This window comes from Euwallacea fornicatus, chromosome 25 (genome assembly GCF_040115645.1).
Source record: "Euwallacea fornicatus isolate EFF26 chromosome 25, ASM4011564v1, whole genome shotgun sequence".
Classification (NCBI taxonomy): Eukaryota; Metazoa; Arthropoda; class Insecta; order Coleoptera; family Curculionidae; genus Euwallacea; species Euwallacea fornicatus.
Genome location: NC_089565.1, coordinates 2,881,337 through 2,902,004, shown reverse-complemented (window position 1 = coordinate 2,902,004; position 20,668 = coordinate 2,881,337). Strand labels below are relative to the sequence as shown.

The 20,668-nt window shown below is 38.3% G+C and overlaps 1 protein-coding gene across 2 annotated transcripts in view; it reads left to right on the top strand.

The window, feature by feature from the left end:
* Positions 1–18,451, top strand: part of Lim3 (Lim3 homeobox protein) — a 35,273-nt gene extending 16,822 nt beyond the window's left edge. Inside the window, exons 1-6 of one of the 2 annotated variants that reach the window (XM_066296372.1) lie at positions 10,643–10,868; positions 12,590–12,764; positions 12,922–13,124; positions 17,241–17,424; positions 17,489–17,640; positions 17,697–18,451. In XM_066296372.1, coding sequence (XP_066152469.1) covers positions 10,781–10,868; positions 12,590–12,764; positions 12,922–13,124; positions 17,241–17,424; positions 17,489–17,640; positions 17,697–18,037 — 1,143 coding nt within the window. In that variant the 5' untranslated portion in view covers positions 10,643–10,780 and the 3' untranslated portion in view covers positions 18,038–18,451. Of the gene's footprint in view, positions 1–10,642; positions 10,869–12,589; positions 12,765–12,921; positions 13,125–17,240; positions 17,425–17,488; positions 17,641–17,696 lie in introns of those variants that run through there. The other variant, XM_066296371.1, reaches the window with a different exon arrangement.
* Positions 18,452–20,668: the final 2,217 nt, after the last annotated feature.

The window sequence follows — 20,668 nt, the reverse complement described above, 5'->3', positions numbered from 1 at the left end:
AGTTTGCTCATCGCCTTCACTTGGGATTTTCTCTACAAATCCTCTTCATGTTCCATATCAGATCATGTTATTACGTTCACAGAAGCTTTTGAAAAAATCTTTTTTCTCTAGGGATTGTTCAATTTGTAAAACCTTCGTTTTACAAGTATTCGGGAACCATGAATGAATATCATGTCATCATGTTTCCCTCTCATATCAGAGAGTGTGTGCGCCCATATAATAAAACTGTGAATAGAGCAATATACATAGATTCCTTGAATCCAGTATTAAATTTAAACGTCTGATTCCGGTCACTTTTTTTGTGACGGGACTGTACGGGGTGTTTCACAAACATATGGACACACTTTGAGAGCACGTAGAACTCATAAAAACAACTCCTTAGATCGAAAAAATTTAGGTGCAAATTCACTTCGTTTCCAAGAGACAGAATGTTGAATTTCTTTTTTCTTATATTTCAAAAATTGAAGTAAGGAAACGACATTACGGGCATGCTAAAGCGAAATAAATGTGAATGTTCTGGAATAGGCAGGATATTTCCATCTGCACCAGTGAGGTGCGTGCGGTCATTCAACGGGATGTTTATAATGCGAATATATTTTTTTGATATTCCATAAATTCTCAATAAAGAAAAGCCTCTTAGTGTTTTGTTGCTCGGGTAGCTGTTTTCAAAATAAAAAAAAAAGTTCTCGTTCCTGCGCCTGTCGAAAAACCGGCATAGCTTTCCAATTTTCTTAATTCTTTGGGAGAAATTAAGTTAATTTTCTTTTAGCAGTAGGAGAGGACTTGAAGACAATTATGCGTGAAACACGCCTCATCGCAAAACAATTCTCTCCCTCCAAATGGTCATATGGTTCCTTTAAATTCTGAGCCATTTGCACATGTAGAAACGTTGGACGGCCGCACGGACACCATAGGCGTAGGTAGAAATAATCTGTCTACCTCAGGACATGTATATCCGTGTCTCTAATATCATGGCCTTACCCGAAACCGTTTTTGAAATATTTAAAAACTATTTAAAAAACGAAACTAAACACTCTGTATTTTGATAACGAAGCGATGTCGGACTCAACTTTATTCGATATAAATGCTTGTGTTTAAGAGGTCACATCCCCTAAAACTTCGTCGGTATGTTTATGAAACATCCCGTATATTTTTCCAAAAGTATATAGAACTGCACTACAACATATTACGATATTTTCCATATTGTGTATTTCTCAGAATTTTGCCTTAAGCAGTCATCAATTCCAGCACTTTTTGGACATTTCTTATTCTCTTTTTAACCCCATCAAGTGTTTCTAAAACAGAATGTGTCAGACTCATTTATGGTAGGAAATCATCACCGGACACGTCACGGTCAGGTCCGATCATTTTACATTGTTAACCCACACTAGGGGGCACGGTCAAATCACGGTCAAACAACGCTATTAGGCTTAGATCGTCATGTGAAAACAGGTTTTTAAGAGCAATCAAATCCTCCTTATGGCGGAGCTTACATGATATCTTGCATATGTTGATAGAATTTCAGTGTTAGCATCGGTAAGGAGTTCACGTCGAGACCTGCAGAGATAGCCAAAGTGGGCACTTTTACAGGAAAGCTCTTATTTTCAGTCAAATTAAAAGAAAACTGATGTAGGTATTTGAGCCTCAATTCCTGGGCGAAAGCTAACCGTTTAAACCATGTTTTTATATCTATCAGTCGTTTGGAGCTACAGTGTGTTCTTTAGAAAATGTTCGTTTTTTAAAAGTGTAAAACTTTTCGTATTAAAATATTATCAAAGTCGGTTTTTACACAGACTTCAATGAGCTAAGATTGACTTCTAAGCAAAGCAACAGTTTTGAAGGTGTCAAGAAAAATCATAAGTCGGTTTATTGCAATTGTAACTTTATATTATTGTTATACTTTGTTTTTATAAAAAGCATTAAAAAATGCCATTTTCGAATTATTTTTCAAGCAGGTTCTAGGGCGTTAAGGCAAATTAAACGGCAAATGAGTAAGCTGACATTTAGATACTCATTTAAGCACACATCCAATACTTTTGAACTGGTAAATCCTTACTTACTTGCGAAACTACCTATGACATAAGCAAAACGACAGCAAATGTGTTGAGTAATCGGAACTCAAACCACGTGACTCAAATAGAGCTTCTGGGCACTAAATAAAAATCAAAACGTAACTTTGGTGGGAGGTCCATATTTCAAAACAAAAACATAAAATTTTGAAAGAAATTGAGTAACTTTGTCCCAATTTCGCCGACCTCGTATCTTTTATGATTATAAAGTTCCTCATGGTTGAACTCTAGAAACGGACGACCTGGATGGGATAGGATAAGCACATAAACAAAGAAACTTTGGAAAAATTTTGGGACGAGAATCCGTGCAATAATGGTGCTTTTTTCAACGGCTGAATTTAGTTGTTCTGGCACGACGAGATTTTTTCACATTTTAACGTAATATATTTCACCCAATGAAATACTGTGAAAGCAACGCGTTCGATTTCAACATAGTTAGGACTTTAAATGGAAAATGTGAATTCTCGTCGAACGAGGTAGGTTTTCCCTGTGGCAATTCAATGACTCCCTAGGTATTTAATTTCCGTTTTTTTTCGTCAAATATGTCAACTTTCGGAACCGAAAGTGGTCCGTAGTGACTTCTTTCACGTGAAGGCACCACATACAATGGCGGAACAAATTTAAACACCATGTAAAACAATTTAAATGCCGCCCCAAACAAAAACAGTAACCAAACCGACTTTTTCACATTTTTCCCGACAAGTTTCCATAAATAACCCCAAGGAAAGTTCATTTTTCCCGGCAATATCCTCGCTTATCGATACATACATTCCTCCGGCGCTGACAAAATGGCCCGACGACTTGGGGAAGCAAATGAGTCGGGGGGTGCGGGAGGCTTTTGGATGCGTGGGGAAAGCGGCGGCAATGTCGACATTCCCCCCGATTGAAGGGGGGAAAGGGACGAAGCGTCGTTCGGCGGTTGTATAGGCCGCACCCGTGATTACCAGAGGGTGCGTTTACAGGGATGCACCGAAAGATTCGGTTTTCTGGATATATTTTTCTTCCAAGTTCGGAGTCTGCTGCTGAAATTCTCCATTAGGCGGCATAAATAAAAATTTAATATAAATCACGCCCAAGAGTTACAAAACTTCCACTAAATCACCCTCTTGTCGATTGTATGTAAATCCATAATGGCTGCAAGCGATCCATTGCGGGACTCCGCGATTTCCACACTTAAACCCTATAAACTACATATAAATCTGGGCATCAATGCAAATAAATGTGTCGGGGTGATTTAATTCGATAAGTACAAGGCAATAAGGGATATATATTTAAATGGAGCGAGACGATATAAATACGGCAGATCATGAACGATAAAAGGAGAAAGCTTAGAGTGAATTAAGCCTGCAACCCCCATAAAAGTGTATGTGTATGGTGAGGCACAACTGGCGTCCGAAAGGAGTTTTTGAACTTACACGACGAGTTTAGCCCTCGCCTGGTCGTGGCCCGCGAAACCAATTTAAAGTGTCGAATTGTGGCTCAGTTAAGAGGAAAATTCGAATTTTAATCCTGCATTTTTAGAGCCAATGAAATTTCGACGGTTAAAGGAGCCTCACGTTAAATTTAATGCGGCAAAAACTCCCCTGTCCTATCAGTGACAAAGTCGAAATAAACGATGCCTCGCAGAATGACTTTTAGGGGTGCTAATGCTCAAATGGAACAGAAAAACGCACCATCTGTTGACGATCCGCCGGCTAAAAGACCTCACTAACTTTTTGCATATTACACTTAACTCAATTTGTCGCCGGCAGTTACCAAATGTAATATGGCTTCAGTTTTTTTTATTGTCGTATCCACCTTTCAAACAGGGAGAGAAAGAGGGAGGAACGAAACATTCAACAGAAAAAAAAATTTTTTCAATTATCCAGTTTATTGTTTCCTCTGTATTTCGCTTTCAAAGGTTTCCTCAAACAATTGCACTATACAAAGTGATTGCCAATTAATAAGTTTATTGTTCTCGCCCAGTAATTATTGTTCGCGAAAGTTGTTTGACACGTGCTTTTTAGTAGTTTCGAAATGTCCACATCCGAAAGTCCGTGAACTTTTGGACATCGCCACTTGTGGCATGCCGACCATTGATGGTTGTTTCACGGGGACAAAAAGCGACATTTAACTATTTCGGAATTAACAACGTTAACGTCTACGACCGCGCGTGAAGAAGGCAAAGAGAAGCAACGCTCATTTTCGCGATCTCCACCGAAAGCTGCTACAGTCTAAAGTAGTCATATTATGCCACATTTGCTAGATTAATATTCAACATAAGGGCACCTTATGTCATCTTCCATTAATCCACGAGCCTTTTCATGTCCATTAAGATGTTTCGAATTGATAAAAACGCACAAAAGCAATATTACACCCCGTTGCTGGACTATCTAATGACTGATGGCATACTTTGGAGTGCCTCTACTTACGGTCAATGGATGTTTAATATTTAATCATTTGACTGGAAATATCGCTCAACTTTGATCTATTGCCTTGTGGTTATCACTGTAACTGATCTGTTTTGGGTATGCTATTGGAAAATTACAGAAATTGGAACGGGGTTGAGTCCGAACTCTTCTAAAGGTAGCCCTTTGTGTTAAAGGGAATTGTGCGCATATTTTGCATTCGACGTGTGGTTTAAGAAGCACACCGCCTCATCGTCTTCTATCTTCGCATGTAGACCTACAGGGTGTCCCGTTGAAAGCCGCGACTGAAGATCATTCAAAAACGATGGGTTGTGTGAAAAAAAGTTGCAAATATAAGGTGTCCGGTGAAGAGGGGGAACTTTTTACTTAGATAGAAGGATTGTTGTGAGTTTTAAACAGAATATGCATTGCAAAAGTTTTTTTAAGCAAAAAAAAATGTAATTATCTTGACTGTATCAAAAATTGGACAAAAACCAAGGACAACAACAACGAAAAAAATTGTTCAAATAAAAGATATTTATTTTTTGGAGGTGTGCAAAAATCTGTGAAAAAATACGGGGTTGCCATTTGAAAAGAAAATCCTTTGAAATGACCTTAAAATGGCGTTTTGGCTAAAAGCCACCATCTTCGTGACATGTCCCCCTCTTTACCGGACGACTTTTATCTGAAACTTTTTTCCGTACAACGTATCTTTTTGAATAATCTTCATCGCAGCTTTAAATGGGACGCCCTGTATACACCCCGAGCATAAAATTAGGGGCACCTCCTAACTCGAATTTAACTTAATGGCCCACAGTTTAATCAATTTTTTTTCTCCTCTAACCTAATTTACTAACTTGGTGCGGCGATTTTGTTGTGAATGAACGATGAGAAAAAAATTGTTGCAACATTCGTTTAACCTCAACAAAAAGTTTTTACCGACTTCAGCACCGAACATTTCCTCCTCCAGCAGCCATAACCGCTCGTAGACGTTGCAGTCACGCTTCGAACCGAGTTTGGGATCTACGAAAGATTCTTGCTCCAGCATTTCGCGAAGCTCTCTGAGATTTCCAGAAGTCGGCACATGTCTCCGTGAGCATCGCTTTATCTCGTCCCAAACATGCTCAATCGAGTTCAAATACGGTCTTCAAGCAGGCCGGACGATTCGCGTGATAGGAACGTCGTTAAGAAAAACCGTAACCATGTGGACAGGGTGAGACCGTGCGTCATCACGCATCATCCATCCATCAGCTCTCCAGGAATGACCGTGAGTGAACAACATAGCTTTCAAGAACCTTTGTCAGGCACCTGGATGCATTTCTATTGAGTCTCTTTTGGGATAGAGACTGAAATTCCTAGCCATGTCACAACTGAGCCTCCATCCAATGGATGTCGGTCATTGTCGCCATGCTTTTACACACGTGTCGGAACTTGAAAGACAAAACTGAGATTCATAGGGAATTGATATACGATTTGAATCTTTTACTGTCCGAGCCAAATGCTCTGGTGCAAAATTCAAGCTCGTAATCCGATGTTTGTAACAAAGCTGAGGCCCTGTAGCTCTAGTTCGAGAGCATAATCTAGTTACATGAAGAGCTAACTAACGGTTTATTCGTTTACGATTACATTTCTCACTTCTTGCAGTCAAGTTCGAAGGGAGACTGCTGTGGCTTTTCGGTTCTCCAAGGCAATCGAAACGAGAAAGCGGTCATCTCTACCCGTCGTAGTCCTCCCTCGCCCTGATCCGGGTCTTCGCCTGAGCTGCTCAGTTTTTTCGTACCGCTGAAGCACATGTTGCACCCTAGGTAGACTTACTCCACAGTTCCCAGTAGTGTCACGCTGTCCTCTACCATTTTCTACATCCGCCACGGTTCATGCCGCAACGGCAACATTTATGGACGTTTTAACGAAAGGACAAAATGACAATGATGATGAAATCAGCCATCTAATTTGCAATGTACAGATAAAGACGCAGAATAAGAAAGTGCTGACGATATTTCAGGAATTTTGATCGGAAGTCGCTTTTTTGTCGCACGCCCATCAAAACTTGTGATCAGTGTTTTAGGGCATTTTAGATAGTTGAAGAAAATCCCTCCCCAGCTGAAAAAGTACCCCCCTGAATTTGTTTGCACGAATTTTGAGTAATTTCTCAAGCAACCCTAACTTTATGCTCGTGAGCAGTTTAAAATTTGAAAGTATTTCCTACGAATTTGTAAATTTATCTGAAAGGTTCTCCAGTTCGAAATGTGACTGGCTAGTGAATTTTACTTGTCAGTAAAATTCACTTCATATATTACAAAATTCAGAGTTAACGCTGGCTAGGTGGTAAAAAACATTTCATTAAGCTCTACCCACGTTCATAAATTGGTAGACCCAAAATCCCGACCGCATCAACCTAATTAACCTCTCTGTGAATGGAAACTTTGGCGAATCAATTAAAAAGTGATAAAAAGTTTGAGGGGCGCTATAAAGAGTACTAATATAGCCCCAATTATTCCTTATAGTCAAGTTGATCCGGAGCCCTTTGGGTGGATAAATGGGGTCAAAGGCAGCCTGACATCGCTCTCATGAATAAGGAAACACACACTTGCTCCAACACCCCTCTTACAGGGACATTCGCTAAATGGATAGGGATTAGTTGCACTTGGTGGTGGATTTTGTAGGGAGTCATGGTGATGATATATGGAATGCACTTTAAGTAGCTACTCTCATTGAGGGAGTTTTCCCGCACGGAGGGGATGATCCCGTTTTTTAAAGTAATGAAAAATATTGGAGTAACGTGTGATTGGATATAACTTTTGCATATCAGCCAACAAGTATTTTTTAATTTTTTTGAATATTAATAATTAAAGAGTTTTACTTCTGGGTCTCAAAAACGTACGCCCAAAACCGAGAGGAAAAGCGATCGATTCGCGATGGATTAGTGATCGAGAATAATTTATACAGTCCGAACCTGATTTTAGTTTCCATTTAAGAAAAAACTGAAAAGGCGACAGCTATGCTAATAACTATTTCATATGTATTATTAATTTAACAAGTAAATAACTTAACACGCACATAAAAAAAATTAGTTTGTTTCAGTGTACCCTGTCACTGAGGCGTGGATAAGAGATTTTTTTCATCACTTGTTATACGTTTCTAGCCGGTAATTTCTAGTTCTGCTTCTGACTTAACCTAAAAAATTACAAGTTTTTATTCTAAATATTGCGTTTTTTGCCCTATGTAAACTCCCCACGTTTGCTAAAATAGATATTTACCTATTTAATTATCTTGTTCTTGCTTTAATAGGATATATAGTTGATATATGGCACAACATTCCTTCACTCTATCCTTACCAAGGCTCATTACATGTTCCTCGGCCTGTTATAAATTCATAACTGATAAAATTGTCAAGTGAATACCCACGCCAGGCATTAGTTAATTGTTGGAGCTTGCACTTGGCTGGAAATGCTGCACTTTAATTGACATGTGAATAATGGGTGGATGAATGCCGCCCACATATTATACAAAATTTTTATTTTGTAATCGATTATTGAACGGGGTAATCTCCTATATCTTATCGGTATAATCTGGCATGTATTAGATCATAATGGAAGCAGGTGGTAAATTTCTTTCATTAGTTAAAAAATTATATCAATAACACTACAAGTTCTGGTTCTGCAGACCTAAGCGCGGCTTGACTAAATTCAGAATTGTGCCGTTTGCTTGTGATTTTTCATCACGCAGTAAAATTAGCGGTAATCATGCGTCAAACTAATTAGGAAATGAGATTTTGTGAAACTAGGGCCACATCCGCGAGCTTTCTTTCGCTCGCCAGGCTGAGTGCTACTCGTAACAGAAACCAACGAAAATCCTATCGGGGACACAAATAACTCATGTTTTCCAATTTTGACGAATCAAGTTTGATTAATTGAAACTGATGATCGATAAAGCTTCACCCCGCAACTAGCCGTGAAATGAATCTGGATATCTTCATTTTGTAACTCGGTAAACAAACGGGACCAGCAACATCAATGTTTGTTATAATTCTATAGGACGCAGCTTCAGTATGTTAAAATGTACGCAATTTTCCTATGAATTTTTCACGCCACATCAAAATGATAATCATGCATGAAACTCGTTAGGAAATACCATCTTGTATCACTCTTGTCATTTTGCGAGTCGTTACATAAAACTATGCATTTCCTAATTGGTTACATAAATCACTGTTGCGTGCATGCCATGAGATACGTTTATGTTCGGTCCAACATGATACTATAATTAATCTAAGCAAACCTTTGAAGGGAATTTTGTGAACTTCTAGATTTTGAGCGCAATTCGTTGGTATTTTTCCAAAATCTGGTTTAAATTTTAGATAGATAATGTAATTTGATTCATGTTGCCGTGTGATTGTAACTGCTTCTAGCGTAACATGAAGGGAATCATTAGAATTTTAAGGAGTAACATAATAAGCGCCCAATAGTGCTTTTTTTTTGTTTCAGTTGACGATTGCAAAGTTCTCAAAAATTGTACATTAACTTCGACTGCACGAATTGTTGAAATTATCGCGATAATTGCACCAGTGCAAAATGTCTCGAAATTGCACCAGTGCAAATTATCTCGAAAATTGCACCAGTGCAAATTATCGGTATATTTCGTCAATGATTCGTGCAATGCGACAATAAGATACCAGTATTGCATGATTGAGGCAGGAAAGACGACAGATGAATCAAATCCTCACCGTCCGTATTAGGTACTGAAAAGTGTGCAATTAAATTTTGCTTGCAATTTAAGTAAAATAGTCAGGTTGTCAAGATATTTTACTTATCAGAAGTAACTTAAAGAGTTAATTTTTGACTTATCTCCCCATATCGGATGGAACCTCGAACACTTGAAAGGCCTGACAATCAAGATAGTTTGCACTTTAAAATAATTCATTTCGTCATTGAATTGGAATAGTAAAACATTATAAATTTAATTCTTTTTATCTGCCTTTACGCTGCAATTATTATTTTCTTAACAAACTTTTGACGAATGCCCTTTGATTGCATTTCAAGTCACCAGACTTTGAAAGACTTAAATGAGCAGCAAGGGAGAAAACCCAAGATCTATTGGTGGATACTCGAAATGTGGAGTAATAAATGCCGCTTCCACCCTGTGCAGTTCTAAGACTCCAATTAGAATACCGAACGAAATTGTGCTGAATTCTAGGAATGGCAGGGAGATTACGTAACGCGTTACAAAGTGGTTAATAATTGCATGTAATTTACGATCTATTGTGGTAATGCCAACAATACGGATGTACATACGTGTGTTGTTATTTCGAATTACCGCGGTTTCCTGATTTGAAAAGAAGGGCACACTCCTTTTCCCATTCATTTTAATGAATTCAATCTGCGGCGTTTAAAGAACTCGTCCTAGCACTGTTGTCAGTCATCGTGCCAAAGCTCTTCTCAAGTCTTCATAAACTCGGAGAGAATCACAGTGACGAAGTTAATCACCTCCTGTACGAACTACAAAAGGAACGGAAACAAACGCAAAAGAGAACTTTTCGTCTTTAGAGAGCTACTAACCGTATTATTCCTCTTTTAAAATGCAGAAACTTCGACTTAGATTAGCCGAGTTGACATTAATAATGCAGGAAAGTTGGAAAGATTTTCCCGTCTTTGGTCCTGAAAAATAAATTTCAGTTTTGGACGATGCTCGGAAGAAAGATTTGCCGAAGGAAATATACGAGCCATGGGGGAAAACTTTTGTTTGTTTTCTGGATGAAATGTTTCTCTAAATTCGTTTGGAACTTTAATACTTCTTTAAAAATCGGATGTCGATTCTCGATTAAGTCTCTAATTGAGAGTTAAGATGAATATTTCAGACATGGATGGCATAAATGGTTACATGTAGTTATCCAACCGAAACTCGAATACGCATCTCCGGAAACAGAAAGTCTTACACGTTAAAAGATCATAGGCCAGATACAAAACTGTTTAAGTCAAATGGGCGAACGGTTCCCTGTTCCCTACAAGACAACAAAGACAACAAAGGAACAAGGGTCGTCCCTCCCATACAAGCGGACCAATCAGTGTCGTGCACTGAAAAATAAGGGCTCGTCCTTAATAAAATTCACTTTTCTCTGTCAACACTGTTCGATGGGCGAGGTTAGTGGGAGTAAGGGTCGATAACAGGGACCTTGCGCCCTAAGGGCCACAGCGCTCAGTAGTCTGATAGCTTCGGGACTGGCCAGAGCGTGATGCGACGTCAGTTTGGAATATACTGACGAACACTTGGTACACGGAGAAAAGTGTCTAGTAAGTTTTAGAGAAAAGTTCGTGGCTAGTAAGAATCAGCATGATCAGCAAGGATAGGGAGTCTAGGGATATTGACATGTACAGAGTGCCGCCGATTTGCTTGGATGATATTCCAGAAATATTGTTGAGTAAGTTCAAACGTATCTTAAAGATGTTAGTAATTTAGGAAAAGGAACTTAAATGTCTTTTTTTTTAATAAATTTTAAGTAAGCTAAGAAAAGATCATTGGAAATTTGATTTTTTTACACTGTGCAGGAACGTGTTTGGTAAACTGATAGCAGAAGTGATCCGTTTTTAGCTGTGTTAGTTTTCGTGAATTCACAGGAACAGTTTGTCGACTTTCAAGTAAGGGTGTTACCTGGCGTATTTCCCCCCTACCGCTAATTTCTGGCGTGAGTGGATTTTTGACGTGAACTGTCAACTTTTTGACTTTAGTTTTCCCAAAAAATTCAAAATTCGGCGTGAAAGAGGGAGTTTTTGGGAAAGCGATTTTTACTCTTGTGACGCATGAATGGAAAGAGAAAAATTTGTGTAACTCACGAGTTAATGGCAAGAATTACCCAACGACTGCGTACCCATAGCTCAACAGTTATTTTCTACGTTGGGGAGAAAAAAATAAATACTTCTAAATTTTTCATTTTTGCCGAGTTTCATGGTTTTTACAATATCTACGTCACTCACTGGGACCAAGCTGTATTTTTCGCAATTTTCCCAAAATCGTTATTCAGTCAAATTATTCATTCAGTTGGCTCCATGCATGCACCCACAAATTCCAGGCTAACAGTGTGATGTTTCTTCACGATGGCTTCTACGTACGGATTTTTCAATAAATTATTTTCAGGTTTCAATATCGCACTCCCTTTCTCACATGATTCATGGTGCAAATCTTCCAGAGAATTATTAAAATCTCTGTTACTCGCACGATTTCATCCGAAAGGTCCAGGAATTAATTAAATTTTTATTTGACTTCCATACATGAAGAGTTACGTAACCAGTACCGTGTAGTTTATCAGAAATTACAGTATTTTTGGCATAAAATGTTTTCGGGAAAGAGAACAATCATTTTTCATTATTCTGAGCATGGATACCGACCTTAATTTTCTTAGTAATTAGCGAGGAAATGACGCAATTTTTTCCTTAACAAAAGGGTGCTTATGAGGACCTCTGAGCTAATTACAGGTTTAATCCAACCACATTTTTGGTCTATAGAAGTACCTCGTAGTTCTTACACTCTCTAGAACTAGTGCAACTTAAATTTGAACATCAACTGGTCTATCGTAAAACGTGCATTTGCCTGTTTAGTAAGTTTGAAAAAAACAAGCTCAAGTGAGATTGGAGAAACACAATAATATCCTGAAAAGTTAATGTCTTTAAGGGGATTTTAAATGATATTAATGGATTAAGGGTAATACTTATTAAGTTATTGTCGCCATATTTTATCAAGGAATTATAAACGTCGGAAACGCTGTAGAAATAATAAATAAATAAATTATGTTATGACTGAAGCAAGAAATAAAACGAAAAATCTTCAATACATTAGCGCACTCCGGTATGATTCACCGATCCTTACAATCTTCATTCACCTCCATAGACTTTCTCTTTGATAATTAATTATCTTGTGCGTTGGTCAGTTCCTAGTCGTCAATCCCTAATGGAAATGTTCTTCAGTATTGAATTTCCTGTTCGCTTTATGATCGGGATAATAAAGACCGGTTGTGTTTCCACGTATACGTGCGGTCGTTCTGACAACCGCTAACGGTGTCAAAACTCAAGCTACTGAGTGACGCCAACGGAAGGATATAGAGGAATAAATAATTTCCGTATTATTGAAATTTTGATTTTTTTTCAGCTACCATCCCCAAATGTGGCGGCTGCCATGAACTGATCTTAGATAGATTTATTCTTAAAGTAGCAGATAGGACGTGGCATGGCAAATGTCTTCAGTGCAGCGATTGCAGAATCCAACTAACAGACAAATGTTTCGCTCGAAACGGACAACTTTTCTGTAAGGAGGACTTTTTTAAGTAAGTATCAGATCTTATGTAATTGTGTAAAATCAAATGCTTAAATTTTTATTCAATTCGGCCATTTTACGAGAAACATATTTCTGTTCTAATTGACTTAAAACATGAATTTCCCGACAATATGTATATTGTTTATGCCTTTATGCTGTGGGTGCAGGCGCTTCGGCACCAAGTGCGCAGGTTGCGAGCTGGGCATTCCCCCAACTCAAGTGGTGCGCAGAGCCCAGGACAACGTCTACCATCTGCAGTGTTTTGCTTGTGTAATGTGTGCACGACAACTCAACACTGGAGACGAATTTTATCTCATGGAGGACCGGAAACTGGTGTGCAAGCCTGACTACGAGACTGCCAAATCCAAAGGTAAAACTTTGAAGTGTCCTCATCACTCATTTAAGATCACTCCCCGGCGTATTATTGTGTAAACCCGCACACAAGGAGCAGATACATGCATTCGATATGGATTATAAACGCACACACGAGCTGCATGCAATGAAAATCACACTCAAATCTAGAAAAAATGGGATTTAATTACATGAATCTCGTTGCCTTGACCGAATGAACAATAAATTTGATGTAAATGTGTGTAAATTCTTGCAGTCTTGAATGTAATTGATTTAATTTCAGCCGGTTATCGATACGTTTCATGCCGGCTCATTAGCATAGCCGGTCGCCAATCATTCTGGCTTTTAAAAGTAAATAAAAAGGTCGTTAAAAAAGTGTATTTGTACGATTTCACGCGCAATTTGACCAAACTAAAACGAATGTGAAAACGTTTTTTCATTGAAGTAAGTAGCTCTGGTCGAAGACGTATGCATATGTACACGTATGCCCATGTATATTCCGCTCTAAGCACCGATAAAAAATCGATTATCATGCGTATACATGCAAAAGTGCTAATTAGCTTATACATAAATGTCGGCCATTCTCCTATAAATCTGCACAAGAAATCGATAAATACAATATCGTAAGCGAGCAGTGCCGGTGGACAGCTCTGTATTGTATATTTCGCTGAATCACAAGTTCACATCCTCTTTGTAAATTGAAATCCCGATACTGCGGTACATTCGAAACATCATTAAAAAAAAAAAAAAAAAAAAAAAAAAAAAGTGAAAGGCACACCTAATGATAGTTAACATAAGATTTTAATTATGTAAAATGAGTAACCTCTGCTCATGTGCGCAGTTTTTATGAGCGCGGCAATTTTTGTCTAATGCTAATTGTTTCATTACTCACGTTATGAGTTATAGCAAAAAACTAATGACAATAACAAATGAAACGTATCTTTGACGTCTTTCGCAGCAATCTGGGTATGTTTTTTTGCGTAATTAGTGGTAATTAAATATATTCATTTATGCATTATCATTTTTTTTATTCGGCTGCATTCTTAATGTTGATTAAACCGGAATAGCGACAATTAAGGCAGTTATTATATCACGAATTTTTTATTTTGTAGTTTCATGGGTAGGTGGGCATGTGCAGGTCTGAACGTTTACGTTATTTTTCCGACTTTTACACTTGCCGGACGGTGCGCCCCTGTGTAATGCCAAATTGGTCGATTCCGTAATTGGAGAGCTTCGTTCTTCGATTTAAACCCGAAGAGATTCCTCAAAATCTGGCCCTTCTTCGCTGCGTCACGTGCGTCCCTGTTGTGACGAATCGAGATGAGCATTTTTACCCTCACAACGAAACAAAATCCCTAATTTTCGGTGGAGACTGAAGGGCGCAAAATACTTTCCTTCTGCTGCCGCACTTGGTTGACGCTACACAACGCGCACGCGCGCACGGACTACAGCGATTACAGTCCGAGTTTTTGTAGCAGATTTTAACCACGCATTCTACGCATAAAAGAATATTAGTTTGTTATATAAACTATATTCCAGAAGTGCTTTGTTGAGGGAATACAGGGTGTTGCAGTTTCATATTTTTTCGAATTTGTTTTTTACAGCTTCCAAAATTATTAAAATATTTAGCTCAAATTTCGAGCACAACTTACCTCTTACTGCCTAATACATGCGGTGCACAGTGCTAGATGGTTGTGAAAATCCACAGGATGATACTTTTTGGCGTTGCGATGGAATTTATCGCCCAAAATTTTTTTGCGACGCACCGCATAGTCCTCAATTTAAAAAATTCAAATTGTTTGCTTAATTTAGAAACTTTCATGTTTTTCGACTACTTTCGTATCGGTCGCCGTTCTTCAATCAATCGCAAAACGGTGAAGTAATGCGTGCTATTTTTTCATCGAGTATGTCTAATTGGTTTCTAACATGGGTGACAAAAAATGTCAGTAAAAACTGACATTACATTTTCTGACACGCTGTTACGGTGCAAACCGGAGTAAGGATTTATTCGTTAACGATCTGAGAGTAGAGCGGATTTTTAACAGAACAGAAATAAAAATGATGGGAGGCAAGAGGACAACGGCAACTTCAAAATCAGACCAAATTGAACAGCAATCATTTATACGATGACGAAATAACTTAAATTAATATCGAATAATTGTTATTGCAGAAATTGTTTGCAATGATCGCCATTTTGTTCAACGTATAAATTAGAATAGACGCCACAGAGACCTCCAAACCTCCATTAAATTCTGAGCAGTTATTGTAAGAGCAGAATTTCTTCTTCGCCTTATAAGTTCTCCTTGAGAGTTTACAGGGGTAGAGTGCACATTTTTCGTGATAAACCCCCATACATAAAATTCTAGAGGTTTTAGATCGGGCGATCGATGAGTCCAAGCAGTTGGTCCTCCACGACCTACCCGTCTCTGTAGATAGCTTGTGTTTAGTCGGTTCCTTGCCACCAAAGATTAATGTGGATGACACACCTTTGGCTGTGCTACCAACTTATGCTCAAAATACGAACTAAATATCTCAAGAACTTTGGGAGCGATAAGAGATGAATTGAAAAAAATATAAAACTTCGACGTCCTGTATTTCCTGAAGGAAGCATCTGTCGAATATGGCTTATATAACGAACTAATATTATTTTTATGCGTAGGACACGTGATTAAAATCCAGCCACAAAAAACCCGGATACCCTGTAAAATAAGGTATAAATTCTATATTTTCTTCTTATTTCTTATATTTATCAGCATCTCTTATCTTCATGACACAAGCATAATTATGTAAATTAATTAAGACACGTCGTGACTTTAATTTTAAATTAAAAATAACATGAAAGTAAACCCAGTTTTTTTATCCAGATTATAATTCTTAAATAAAAGTGGGCTCATTTTTACGCAGCAGTAGAAAAAAATATTATTTCTAACTCGTGCGGAAAGTGTTTTTCCCTCATTCGATCGCTTGCTCAAATTTGTCTTTGTGTACGAGCGTGTTTACCAATTTTCATATTTGTTCGAACGATAACTGTTTTCTGTTCGCGTGCGGAAAAGCACACTTTCCCGCACGGATTCCGGTTGCGAAGCGCAGGAAAGGGGGTTCGGTGCCATTTCCCCTCAAAAGATCACAATACAAATTTCCTATAAGTTGGTGTGTGAAGGCTTCCGCTGCCGAATAAATTATTTTCTAAATTGTTTTCCGGGTTTTCAAGTAGAGCCACGCTGCACGATATGCACCGTAGCTCGACGCTTCGGAGGCGGGGGGGAGGTTGTTGAAGGTTGGGGGGCCGTAACTCCTTCCATTATATCGAAGTGGTTTTGTTTAGAAGTTGTCGTGGTACGTGTCCGATCTCGATGGCCTCTCTAGTTTGCCTAGAGAGTACCGGTGAGGTTGGGTAAGATGTTCACCTAGTTGAAAATGCCCCCATGCCCCACCGATAGCATATGCTCCGCCACTAGTGAGTTTTCCGTTTTCTCCAATCTGCAACTCCTTTCATGCCTCACGACCTCAGTGCTGCCATTCCTAACTATACTTACGACTTTAGAACGGTAAGCGAAATTTCAAGTTAACCGCGAAAATATTAAACTTTACGCAGCCATAAGAGAAATTCCAGTGGTTCGGTCAAATCGTGGGTAAAAATTTATCTGGATAAAAAAAAATTTACTGATGTCAAATGAATTAAGGGTCAGCTATATTTAGCCTATAAGCTTGATCGTCGATCAATAAAACTCCCTTGCTCTTTTCTTGGCCCTTGACATGCTGCATTTGTGGGTAAAGGGCATCATAACGCAGAATAAAGTTTTTTCAATTAGACATTTTTGAAAACATATTTTTTTGTTGAAACGCCTCTATTTTATCATCATTTTTTCTTCACAAATTTTGGCGAAGATATTTTGGCGAAATGCGTAATTTTCCCCTTGAAATTTTCCTCAGGTTGCTTGTCTTTCTCGTCAGCTATCAGAACCTCTCCAGTCCTTCCCCTCTACTTGTAAAATCAAGTCACTAAAGCAAAAAAACAGTACTATAGGCAGCTCCAGTCACAATCGCAATGGCATAACATGTCTTTCTTAGTACAAGAAATATTTTTCAAGCTGTGACACGATCATATAGGCAGTGTGCCATTTCCAATTTTCAGCTGCGGAATGTCTGGATGGAGACCAGCCCAACAAAAGGCCTAGAACGACGATAACAGCAAAACAACTGGAAACTCTGAAAACTGCCTACAATAATAGCCCTAAACCCGCAAGACATGTCCGAGAACAACTTAGCCAAGACACGGGGTTGGATATGAGGGTAGTTCAAGTTTGGTTTCAAAATAGGTGAGTTGTCGAAGTCACTGTAACATTTGCTTTTGTCTGATCTAAATTTTCGCTTTATTTACAGGAGAGCAAAAGAAAAAAGACTTAAAAAAGACGCTGGTAGAACCAGATGGAGTCAATACTTTAGATCGATGAAAGGAGGATCCTCTCCTCGACACGACAAGCTATTGGACAAAGACGACATGAAAGTTGACCTGGATAGTTTTAGCCATCACGGTCAGATCGCAAATTCTCTCGACGAAAGAAAAAGTTTTTATTCAGAAACTTTTCAGATCTGAGTGATGATAGTTACGGCACAGTAGTTAACATGTCCATGGACCAAGACGGCTCCTCGCCCCACAGCGGAATAGGCCGGCCTATGTTTCTACATGGAGCTACTTCTCCCTCGTACCTACCTGGTCACACTCCCCCTCATGGGCACGACCACATGGGATATCCGGACCAAATGGCTGTTTACTCCAGTCTTCAAGGTCCTGCTCCAGGCATGATGCACGGGATACCTTCAGGAGGCCCTGATTCCGACATTAGCAATGACAGCAGTCCAAGGGGATACCCCGATTTTCCTCCCAGTCCCGACTCCTGGCTGGGGGAGCCGTCCAGCGCACATTACTGACCCAGCAACAAGGTCAAACCGAGATTGGTGCAAATGTACAAAAGTCATCGTGGACACAACAAATATCATTCTATAGATTTTATTGTAAATAAGAGAGACGACGATAGGATTTATGGGTAACTGACCTGAAGGTATAGTATGGGTAGGTTCTCCTTTTTTAGATTTAAAATTATGAATTTTCTTATGTAATGAGTGACTTTGATTATATAATATGGCAAACAGCCACCGGTTTACATTCACAGATCTTGAGAATCAATGATAAGTATTCTCAAAACCATGATTGTAGTTATTACGTCTCATTACCTGTACATCACCCTCTCGATTTATACCTTAAATTGTAAACCCAGAAGTGGTTTTGCTGGCTTTCGCGGAAGTACCCATGAAGATTGGATCAAATACACGACATCAACAGAAGGTTTTGCATAGTTTTTGCCTAAATGTAGATCATATTAAGAGTACCATTAATGGACGCCGCTAAGTGCTACCGCTAAGTGACTCTATACGAAGACGAGCATGATAAGTACCTAGTTTATTTTCTTTGATTCTTGGATTTTTTGAAATAGATGTTTACTGTGCGATAATGGAAAAGGAACTCTTTACTTAGAAAATCTCAATTTACCAAGTCTACGGATGATGAAGGAACTGGTTTTCTAATTGTCGTAATTTGACCAAATTAGTTCAAATGATTCTGTGTCAAGCCGGAAAAATACTCATCGTATTAATTATTTCAAAGATCTAGTGCAACTAGTGATCACGTCCATTCCAACCATCGAAATCCATATTTCCATTCTTCCAATTTCGGTTTAAAATTTGATTGCCTTCCGACGTTTGCGATTTAGCTACAGTGCCGATGCACTTGCGTCACCGCTTATAAATCATCATTTTCTATTTTTGGTATGCTATACAGGGCGTTTGACGCATGAACCGCCAAATTTTTTTTCTGGATTGGCGGGGTCATTCGCAAGATTTTAAGCTCCAATGACCTGCATCCGAAATACTAGAGCCACTAAGAAATTAATTTTTTTAGAGTTTTTCTTCAAGTTACCCAAAATCTCCCATTTAAGCTCTGAGAACTATTTTTTTTTTGTAATTGTATCAGTGTAATTTCTTTTTCGCTTTATTCTAGAACATTTTATGGTTTAAAATAAATCGTCGTTTCATGCAACGGTCCCCAAATCATTTTGGTCGCAACTCTCTAAGTTCCTGAAATGACTCAAAAGTAGCAAATAAGGATTTTTGCTGAAATACTAAAAAAACGCGTTGCGTTTGGCGTGCTGAAAATGCTGTGACTTGCACCTAAACCATTCAAGATAGAGGTTTCAAATTCCAAAATTTTCTCAAAAAATAAACGTATCGAATATATTTTCCTGAAATATTACTTTAATTAAATCTAAAAGAAAAACAACGAAATCGTAATATATTCAGAGATAAACTTTGGGCTATAGATCCCCCATCTGCATAGATTGTGGATACTAATTGGCTTAAAATGTACTCGACCCTCAGGTGGCCAAGATTTCCCGTTTTCCCTAGCAAGAGGAAATCTACTTGTCTTTACCTCGTACTGGTAACTGTACCTCACAACATTTCCTACACACGATTTCACGCTGCAACCAAACTGATTTTCTCGCTGCATCAGCTTTGACACATCAGGTCGCACCGTGGGAACACGGCGCGTCGCTCTATACTGTCGATGCAGAAGACGCGGCATAGAAACTGACCATTAAACACACGAAAAAATATTTCCTTCATGCCACAGCATTGGGACGGGACATTCCTCAATTGCTTTCGTAGAAAACATAGGCAGGTACTTATTGTATTTTCCTCGTATTTACGACCAGTGGAACAATAAAGTCCACCTTTACGTTATTTTATTTATTTTATATTTATCAAATCATTATTATGTGTGAAGGAAAAACCTACGTAAAAAGTGCTCTCTAGACATAACTCTCCTTCTTCTAGTACAACTTATTAAGTTTGTCATTATCGGCTTTCCTAGTCTTTGATCTGTGATCTTTAGTTATGTGTTATTATTTAATTTATTTGTATTAATCGTACAATTTCATCAAATTTTTAAACTGTACAAAATCCCAACGTGTAAATAGTAACAAATTAATTTGCATAAATAGCGTGCTGTCTGTATATACATAGATATTGTAATACTTTTTTATCTTAATTCTCATGGTAGTTAGTGTAAACAACAGAGTACTCTTGTATAATTAAACATGGAAAAAATCACTAATTTCGTATTAAAAAAAAAAAATTGGGATCCGGCTGATGACTTCAATTATTTCAAAAAGTGTAATTGACTTCTGTGAATTCTGAAATTATTAAAATAATCTAAATTAAGTGGAAAAGTTGAATTTAAACCATTTCAGCCATTTGGTATGAGCGCAGAAATTACCCCCTTCGACGCGTTTCAGCGGTGAATCGTGAGCTGCGTAAGTCATGGTTAATGAGGGAAACTTACGACAAGATGAGATGTAGAGTGAGTTTTCAAGCCTTCAGAATTTGAGTAAAACGCGACACTTTATAATTTACTATACGAGATTTAGTTCATTTATTTTTACTTACACCTTTACATTTAGTATGCCTAAGTAAATTTATTAGCTAATTTGATTTAAACATTTAAAT